Here is a 10,000-nt window from a genome sequence, read left to right on the forward strand (position 1 = left end):
CTCTCTCTATATCTCTCTCTATCTCTCTCTCCTCCCCCCCTCCCTGTCCTGCCCCCCCATTCTCTCGTTCTCTCTCTATCCCTCCCTCCCTGTCCCTCTGTCCCTCGTTCTCTCTCTCTCTCCCTCTCTCTCTCTCTCTTTCCCTCAGCCATTCAGTCGCCAGCCCTGTTTCAATGAGCTTTATTAGCGAGACAAATATTCTTCTTCCCAATAATAAGCTATCCAGCCAGTCACAGCAAGTGGCCACACAAGACAAGGCCCCAGCTGACTAACTACAGGCGTGATAATGAGCAGGGCAATAAAGGCTGTGAGATCGAGGTGTCTGATGAGGGCTATGATAATACACAACAATGATAGCAGAACTACTGTTTTATTGCCTTTAGGTGGATGTTTGTCTTTTTTTAAATATGTTTCTCCTGAGTGTGTTTCTGACATCAAGTCTCTCTCTCTTTCTGTGTGTGTGTGTGTGTGTGTGTGTGTGCAGTAAGTAACTACAGCGCTGTGGTGGAGGGCAGCTCGGATTCTGATGATGAGGACAAGCTGCACATCGCTGAGGAGGAAGGCAGCCTCCCTGATGGCGAGAGCGTTGCCCCCGACGACGACCCCAATGGAACTGTCGACCCCGAGGACAGGTGGGATGAAGGTAAGCCCATTGTCATCACCGACACACACACACACACACACACGCACACGCACACATACACACACACACACATGTTAATAGATCAAGTGGAGAGAGGACAAAGGGCTATTGGATTGGCTGAAGATGAGTTGAATTGGCACGACTGGTTGAGGGACAGCGGAATGCTTTGACTTACTCTGTGGAGAGAGAGTTTAGATGTGTCACTGAGGGGAGTCCAGAGCCATCGCTGGGAAGAGCGTGTTGATGATCTGGTGGCTGGGGAGACACTGGAGGCCATTTTGAATGTTCACTCTTTCTCCTTGTCCCCCCCTCTTCTGTCTGTCACTGGAACCCATTTTGAAACCTGGTGCCTTCTGACCAAACGAATACTCAGGAAGCTGTTTATTTACTCCCCCCCTCCCTTCTCTCTCTCTCTCTCGCTCTCTCTCTGTTTGTCTCTCTCTCTCTCTCTCGTTTTTTTTCACTTTCTTTCATGCAATCTTTTCTCTCCCCTCTCCCTCTCTCTGTCTCATTAGAACAGTTAGGCCATTTATCTCCCTCATGCTCACCTACTCAATCACTTCAGAGCTCTCTGCTGACATGTTCTGTTATGAATCACATCTGAAATAACAACTTCCTGTGCCCAGATGCATCATGGGAAATGTAGTCTGTCACTATGTTGGCTGCCCTCCTCTCTGTGGTCTACAGATGAGAAGGTTGTAGATTTATAAATGGGAAGAAGCACCAGTCATGAGATGGAGGGAAGAAGGGATGGAGGGATGTGTCAAATGTCCGCTAAGATCGTCAAGGAGATGGAATGCTGATGTCATACCTTCATAGAACACCTCTAATCCTTCTAGCGCAGGGAGGAAGAGCGAGACAGAGAGAATGAGACGGGGGAGAGGGAGAGAGAGAGAGAGAATGAGAGAGGGAGAGAGAGAGAAAGACAGGGGGGTAGAGGGAGACGGAATCAGAGGCAGATGGATGGGGAGAGGGAGTAGTCTTGTTTGTAGTGAGTCACTGTGCTGTGCAGGCTGTCTGAACTGGGTGGAGGCCCTCCACTATACTGCCCTATGGAGCCAAGAGGAGCTAGACCTGTCAGCTCTGGAATGCTCTTAAATGCTTGGGGTTTTGTACTGAAGCACACACACACACAAAACACACAAACCTAAAGTATGTATTCTGCAACATATTGGCTATGTCTACACACAGTCTTAGATACGCATGCATGTACTCAGGCAAGCCAGTTTACACAAGCATGCACATGTACACACACACACACACACACACACACACACACTGATGATTCTGATTTCAACAAAACTCAAAATTGCACCTAACTAAACGACCGCTTCAACCCTTTCTGGTAATACTGTGTTTCACCACATTCACAACATAACATGTATGGGGGCGCTGTTTCACTCATTGCAAAGTACTACAGTAAATGAAAACAGGATATGACAGCGCAGCAAGAATTAACAAAACTGTAAGACAATTAAATAAAATGTTTTATTTACAATAACAGCGAGATAGGGGAAGCCTGGCTTCCCTTGGCTTCCGGGAGAAAACGCCACTGGGACTGTGTGAGTCAGTGAGTGAGTGAGTGAGTGAGTGAGTGAGTGTGTGAGAGTGAGTGTGTGAGTGAGTGTGTGAGTGAGAGTGTGTGTGTGTGTATGTGTGTGTGTGTGTGAGTGAGTGAGTATGTGAGTGAGTGAGTGAGTGAGTGAGTGAGTGAGTGAGTAAGTGTTTGTGTGTGAGTGAGAGTGTGTGTGTGTGTATGTATGTGTGTGTGTGTGTGTGTGTGTGTGTGTGTGTGTGTGTGTGTGTGTGTGTGTGTGAGTGAGTGTGTGAATCAGTCAGTGCGAGAGAAAGAGAGAAATAGGCCAGTGAGTGTAGCCTTGAGAATGTTGATAGAGCAGCAACTCAGCCAGCCTAGCAGTTACCAGTTAGAGTCATCGCACACACAGGGACAGACAGACTTGGACACCCACACAGACACACATACACACACACACACACACACACACACACACACACACACACACACACAGACACAGAGAGAGAGCCTCGTAAGAAAGGCCAGTTCTTCTTGCTCGCTGTGCCTGGAAAAGAATAGCTTCTCTCCGTGGGTCTTAAAATAAACCTTAATCCACAGAAGAGATGTTTCAGAACTGAGCCATGAAGACGATGACCAAATCCTCTGGAAGTGTGTGTGTGTGTGTGTGTGTGTTTGTGGGGGTGTGTGTTGTATTAGTGTGTGTGTGTGTGTGTGTGTGTGTGTGTGTGTGTGTGTGTGTGTGTGTTTAAAACAGGTCGTGGGAACGAAAATGTTAACGTGAGGCAGAACAGTCTGTTCCTGCACTCTTTGCCTTTTATATGGAGAAGGCCTCATGTGCGCTGCTTCTCTTTTCCTCTTTCTCACGCTCCTCTCTATTTCCCTGTTTGTATCCTCATCCCTTTCTCTCTCCCTCTGTCTCTCACTCTCTTGTCTCTCTGTCCCCATCTCTCCCTCTCTCTCTCTCTCTCTCTCTTTCTTTCTGTCTCTCTCTCTCTCTCTCTCTCTCTCTCTGCAAACTTCAAGCTTCAGGTTCTGGTCCAGCAGCCCTGTTGTAGTTATTTGGTTACCATAACGACGTGCGTGTGAGGAGACACCAGTGTGTGTGTGTGTGTGTGTGTGTGTGTGTGTGTGTGTGTGTGTGTGTGTGATCATCAAAGTTTTTCAGAACACTTGAACTCTAGAGAGGGCTTTCCCCCTCTCTTTCACTCTCTCTCTCTCTCTATCTCTCTCTCTCTTTCACTCTCTCTCTCTCTATCTTTCACTCTCTCTCTCTCTCTCTCTATCTTTCACTCTCTCTCTCTCTCTCTCTCTCTGTCTTTCTTTCTATTCACTGTTTTTTGCTCTTGTACTCTGCCAGTAACAACTGTAAGGTGGATCTCACACACCCTCTCACACAGATGCTTCTTGAGCGCACGCGTGCGTGTGTAAGTGAGTGAGAGAGAGAGAGAGAAAGAGTGTTTGTTTGTGTGTGTGTGTGTCAATCTGTTTTAAGGCTTCCTGTTTTGCTTGTGTTTTGTAGTCCATTTAGTGTAACCCCAGTGTTATGGAAATCACTGTTGTGGAGGCCATGTCTTGGCTGAGATGACCGTGGAGAGTTTTGTGACTGACTGGGATTTTATGGGGATTTATATTGATACCGTGCTGATTGATCACACACACACATACACATACACACACACACACACACACACACACACACACACACACACACACACACACACACACTTCGTAGAATGTATATACTGTATAGGATAGAGAATTCTATATTCTATAAAATAGTGAATTTGCATGAAGCATCTGCACTGCCACGGCAACATTTATTTTATATAATTTATAACATTTTACCAGTGTCGTTAAAGGTGTGAAAACTGTAAGAAAAAAGAAATAAAAAATATATTTTTTTTTCGTGTAGACATAGCCTTGCACATGTTAAACCTGTGCATGGTTACCCGCGTGTGTCCTGCATCTACACACACACACTCACATAAAAGCAACCACACACACTCACACTTGCCCACACACACTGACATACACACAACCACTGGCGGAGTGTTGCAAAAGTCAGCGCTACTGTCACAGTGAGAGTGTCCTGGAGTTGTAAACAGGGCTGACACTCTGAGCAAGGATATCCTTAGGTGTGTGTGTTTGTGTGTGTGTGTGTGTGTGTGTGTGTGTGTGTGTGTGTGTGTGTGTGTGTGTGTGTGTGTGTGTGCGTGTGTAGTGTGTGTGTGTGTGTGTGTGACTGTTTTGTACCCAACAGCAAACAGCACAAAATTCATTTGCTGATATGGCATTCTGTTGTGTATAGTATGCAGTGAAATCAGGGATATGAATATCTTTATATAATATGTTTTCTTTTTAGACCCAGTTATAAACCCATATTATAAACCTATAGTAACATTTATGTGTTTCTGTGTGTGTGTGTGTGTGTAGCGGTGAAGGAGGAGTGTGTGTCAGACGGAGATGATGAACGCAGCAGAGACGCTCTGGTGGAGGAGATTCTGCAGTCGGGCGACACGGCCATCATCTACCCCGAGGCGCCCGAGGACGAGCCATCACAGGGAACGCCAGAGAACAACGAAAATGGTACACACACACACACACACACACACACACACATATATATACACACGTGCACGCATGCATACATATACACACACACACACACACACACACACACACACAAACGAACGCGCACACACACACACACAAGGGTCATTCTATAATCGGGGTACATTTTGTGTCTCCGAAAATAATTTGATGTTTATAACATTTTGTTATTTTCAAAACAAAAAATCTTTATTGACTCATTTCTGAATTATTTTAGACACAATTTATCCATAAAATATTAGCTATTGTATGTAACTGATTAATACATTGAAGTTAAATAAACATGAAGTTACGAAGTCTAACAGCCTATTTTTGGGGGATTAATTCATTAACTGTTATAAAATCAGTTGCAGGGGTTCTCAGGGGTTCTCATTTTTTTGGTTCCAAGGAGAACATTTTTCAAGGACCCCCTCATAACCGTAACAATTAACCCCCATTTGTATTTTCTGCAGTTATGGTCAGGTTCACTATCCTGTGCTTTCTGGCAGGTGTGTAACTTGGTCTTCTGTCAATTTTGGATTTTGCATCACTTGACGACATGGACTGACTCAAACATTTCTCCACATTCATCAGCTAGCTAGCTGACAAATAAGCCAAGCTAAGCAGCAGTAGGAGTGGTTCCTCATGACCTGAGTGAAGTTTAAGTAAATGCTAATGTGGGTGGGAGCTAATAGACACAACTTGCTTGTTGTATGGGTGAAAAGGGGCGTCACCTGTAAATGTGAAGTTTTAAAATGATAAACCTCAACTTTATCATTTCAAGCTAATTATTTTGCGGACCCCTTGGCTATGGGTCGCGGACCTGAAGGATATCATGTTTGTATGTATTTGTATTATTATGTGAAATTAAAAATATATATATATATATATATTATCTGTCTCACTGTTGTAAATGTCTCTGTTATGAAACCGCATCAAATCCACAAAAAATTTTAATATGAAGTTTAATTGTAGAATGACCCACATACACACACGCTCACACACAAACACACACACACACACACACACATACACACACACACGCTCACACACAAATTAACCAGGTGTACATGAGTCAATGCATACACACGCACCCACAGGCAGGTGAATTAATAGCTGTGCCCCCCTCACCTGTTTGTGTGGAAAAAAAGCAAAACACACACCTGGGTAAATGCCTCGTACCTGACTGCTTTCTCACGTCCCGCCACTCACTCACAGGTGTGTGTGTGTGTGTGTGTGTGTGTGTGTGTGAGAGAGGGAGAGAGAGCGTGTGTGCTCACATCCTCACTACTTCACCTGTTCAGGGGAGAGTTTAATACATCACCTGTTAACAGGTAATGCTTTACCTGTGTGAGAGCCAAGTGCTCAGGAGCTCACTCACTCCTAAACACGTTCTCTTCTCCTCTCTCTCTATCACTCACTCCTGCACACGTTCTTTTTCTCCTCTTTCTATCACTCACTCCTACACACGTGTTGTCTTCTCCCCTCTCTCTCTATCACTCACTCCTACACACATTCTTTTTCCCCACGTATACACAAACATACACACATACACTTTAACCACTCTTACCTTCTGACAGCCGCACAGGCAGACAGACTCAGATATGAGGAGAGGCCCCAGAATGATTTATTGATATGCTTTGCTCGTGTGTGTCTGTGTGTGTCTGTGTGTTTATGTGTGTGTGCCTGCTGTGTGTCTGTGTGTGTCTGTGTGTTTGTGTGTGTGTGTCTGTGTGTGTCTGTGTGTTTATGTGTGTGTGTCTGTGTGTGTCTGTGTGTTTATGTGTGTGTGTCTGTGTGTGTCTGTGTGTTTGTGTGTGTGTGTCTGCTGTGTGCACTTGTCCTAATCATCATCTGGCTCCACCTTTGTGACTCCCCCTCCTAAAAATAAAATAAAAGCACATACGTTCCATTTCTCTCTCTCACACACACATACACACACACATACACAGTCCCACAGGTGTACTGGGCTGCATTCTCCTGCTGAGGGCATTGGTGTGTGTATGTCTAATGTGACTGGGATGTGTGTGTTCAGTAGGTTGTTTCTTTTTGCTGCTTTTGGGGTTTTATGTCAATAATAACAAAATCTCTCTCTTTCTCTTTCTCTGTCTCTTTCTCTCCTTCCATACCTCTCTCTCTAACCCCTTCCCTCTCTCCCCCTCTCTCCCTCTCTCCCTCTCTCTTTCTCTCTCTCCACCTCCCTCTCTCCCTCTCTCCTCTCTCTCTAACCCCTTCCCTCCCTCTCTCCCTTCTTCCCCTCTCTCCCTCTCTCCCCCTCCCCCTCTCTCCCTCTCTCTTTCTCTCTCTCCCCCTCCCTCTCTCCCTCTCTCCCTCTCTCTTTCTCTCTCTCCCCCTCCCTCTCTCCCTCTCTCCCTCTCTCTTTCTCTCTCTCCCCCTCCCTCTCTCCCCCTCTCCCCCTCCCTCTCCCCCTCCCTCTCTCCTCTCTCTCCTCTCTCCTCTCTCTCAGGCACTCCGGACGCGTTCTCCCAGCTGCTGACCTGTCCGTACTGCTCGCGGGGCTACAAGCGCTACGCCTCGCTGAAGGAGCACGTGAAGCTGCGCCACGAGAAGAGCGAGGACAACTACAGCTGCTCGCAGTGCTCCTACACCTTCAACCAGCGCGCACAGCTCGACAGACACATGAGCGCACACAAGAACGGCCGAGACCAGGTACACACACACACACATGCACACACACACACACACCACGCATGCACACACACACACACACATACACACACACACACATACACACACACATACATACACACTACAACTATAGGTGCTCCCCACACCTTCAACCAGAGAGATAAATGGGAGCACATACAAGTGTCTCATAAAGAGCACCCTGAGAATCTCCCCAATGAAGGTGCTGAAAATAAATCTCACCGTTTATCTCTCGCTCTCCCTCTCTCCCTTTCTCTCTCTCCCTTTCTATCTCTCTCTCTCTCCTCTCTCTCTCTCTCTCTCTCTCTCTCTCCCTCAGCGTCATGTGACTCAGTCTGGGGGCAACGGAAGTTTAAGTGCACTGAATGTGGCAAAGCCTTCAAGTACAAGCACCACCTGAAGGAGCACTTGCGCATACACAGTGGTGAGTGTGTGTGTGTGTGTGTGTAAAATGTAGCTAGATGGAAAAAAAGCTCTTCGAAACTGTTCAACTGCAATACGTGTGTGTGAGAGAGGTGTTCGCACCTTTGTCTGTGCACATCATAGGAATGCAAAAAAGATTTGAGTGTTTATGAGTAAGACTATGAGTGATTTGGATGGTGTGTGTGTGTGTGTGTGTGGTGTGTGTGTTTGACCTGAGGTGATGGTGTTAAAAGAGGTCTCCCAGAAGAGTTCTCAAGCAGCAGCAGAGCTGTGTGTGTGTCTGTGAGTGTGTGTGTTTGTGTGAGTGTGTGTGTGTGTGTGTGTGTGTGTGTGTGTGTGCGCGCTTGTTTGATTGTCTCATCCAATTACTCTGTTACACCCCCTGTCTTTGTGTGTGCACAGTTGTTGTCTTTATTGTTTGTGACATTGTGTGTGTGTGTGTGTGTGTGTGTGTGTTTCCTGCAGGAGAGAAGCCGTACGAGTGCTCCAACTGCAAGAAGCGCTTTTCCCACTCGGGCTCCTACAGTTCCCACATCAGCAGCAAGAAGTGCATCGGCCTGCTGTCCGTCAACGGCCGGTCCCGTCCCCTCGTCCCTCCGGGTCCAGACTCGTCCCCCACCGCCGTGCCCCGAACCCTCCCCGCCCCGCGAGAAGCCTGCCAAGCCCGCTGTGCCACGGGAGCCAATCTCCATCGCCCACATCAAAGCGGAGCCTCTGGAAAGCGAGCTGAAGCCCTCTGTGCCAACGGTGCCCGCCGGTGCCAACACCACCACCACCACCACCACGGCGGCCGCGCCGGTGCCCGCCTCCGCTCCAGCTGTTGCTGCCCACCGTGGGCCTGGTATCGCCCGTGAGCATCAGCCTGGCGCAGCTGCAGAGCCTGCTGAAGGCGGATCCCGCGGGGCACGTGGTGGGCAGCGCCAACGCCACCCGGGCCGCTCATCCAGACCATCAGCCTGCCGCTGCTCGACCAGGACGGCCACGCCAAGATCCTCATCAACTACAGCCTGGACCCGGGGCCCGGCGCGCAGACGCACGCCCGTGCTGCAGCTGAAGAAGGAGGCGGGTCGCCGTGGCGACGGCGCCCCCGACGACGGCGCACAACAACCCCCGCGCACGCGCCGGTCTGCAAGCCGGAGAGAGAGGCCGAGGACCTGACGCTGAGGAAGAGGAAGAAGAGCCTGGACGAGGAAGAGCAGGAGAAAGAGGAGGAGGAAGCGACGAAGGTCGCGGAGGCGGTCGTCAACGGCGAGGAGCGGTCACCGACGGCCGGTGCGACTCGGTCGCCACGGCGACGACCCCGGGCGAGAAGAGCCTGCAGTCAGTGCTGAAGGCGTACTACGCGCTGGACGCAGAGCCGGCCACGGCGGAGATCGGCCGCATCGCCGCGGCGGTCAGCCTGCCGCCCAGCACGGTCACGCGCTGGTTCCGCAAGATGCAGGCCAAACGGCCCGCGCACAGTACCCGCCAACACAAGCCCCTCAGGCGGCGACGCGGCCTCGCAGAGCTCCGATGTGGACATCTCGCCCCAGCTGACGCCGGACCCAACGCCCTCATGTTCGCGGTCACCGTCACCCTCGCCACAAGCGCCCGCGGTCAGCCAATCGCAGCCCAGCTCCTCCCCTCCGAGTCCCGGGGGACCCCTGAACCTGTCGGCCGACGGCCCCATCCCGTGCCGGGGCGGCCTGGCCGACGGAGAGGGGCCCCTCGACCTCTCGCTGCCAAAGGGCGTCTCCGCGGGCAACGACCCCCAACCAAGCCAGCCCGCCGGCCATGCAAGACGAGCCGCTGAACCTCACCTGTGCCAAGAAAGATGCCACGTCGTCCCCCATCACCGCCGACTGTCCCTCAGTGCCCGCCGCCATGGCCGGCCCCATCAGCCTGGTGGCCACGCAGTTGCCCATGTCTACCCTGGTGGCCATCTCTGACCAGGGCGGCGCCAAGACCATCCTCATTCCCCAGCTGGCCTACACCTACGCCACGCCCACTGGTGACACGCTGCCCGACCAGGCCAATCACACACAAGTGCTGCATGTCAATGGTCAAGGTGAGTTAGTGAAGGTCGGGAGTATGTGTGTGTGTTTGTGTGTGTGTGTGTGTGTGTGTGCGTGCATGTGTATGTGTGTGTAAGTAAAAGTGTG

General features: G+C 49.8%; 1 protein-coding gene across 1 annotated transcript in view; it reads left to right on the forward strand.

The window, feature by feature from the left end:
* The window catches only part of zeb1b (zinc finger E-box binding homeobox 1b), a gene marked incomplete at its 3' end in the record, with an annotated part of 50,835 nt that overhangs the window by 35,426 nt on the left and 5,409 nt on the right, over window positions 1-10,000 (forward strand). The window contains 12 exon segments of the mRNA XM_042068868.1: window positions 485-643; window positions 4,614-4,766; window positions 7,237-7,439; window positions 7,756-7,777; window positions 7,780-7,860; window positions 8,325-8,471; window positions 8,473-8,680; window positions 8,682-8,771; window positions 8,773-9,089; window positions 9,092-9,300; window positions 9,302-9,585; window positions 9,587-9,906. Coding sequence (XP_041924802.1) covers window positions 485-643; window positions 4,614-4,766; window positions 7,237-7,439; window positions 7,756-7,777; window positions 7,780-7,860; window positions 8,325-8,471; window positions 8,473-8,680; window positions 8,682-8,771; window positions 8,773-9,089; window positions 9,092-9,300; window positions 9,302-9,585; window positions 9,587-9,906 — 2,193 coding nt within the window.

The sequence above is a fragment of the Alosa sapidissima genome, chromosome 17 (assembly GCF_018492685.1).
Source record: "Alosa sapidissima isolate fAloSap1 chromosome 17, fAloSap1.pri, whole genome shotgun sequence".
In the NCBI taxonomy this organism is placed as follows: domain Eukaryota; kingdom Metazoa; phylum Chordata; class Actinopteri; order Clupeiformes; family Clupeidae; genus Alosa; species Alosa sapidissima.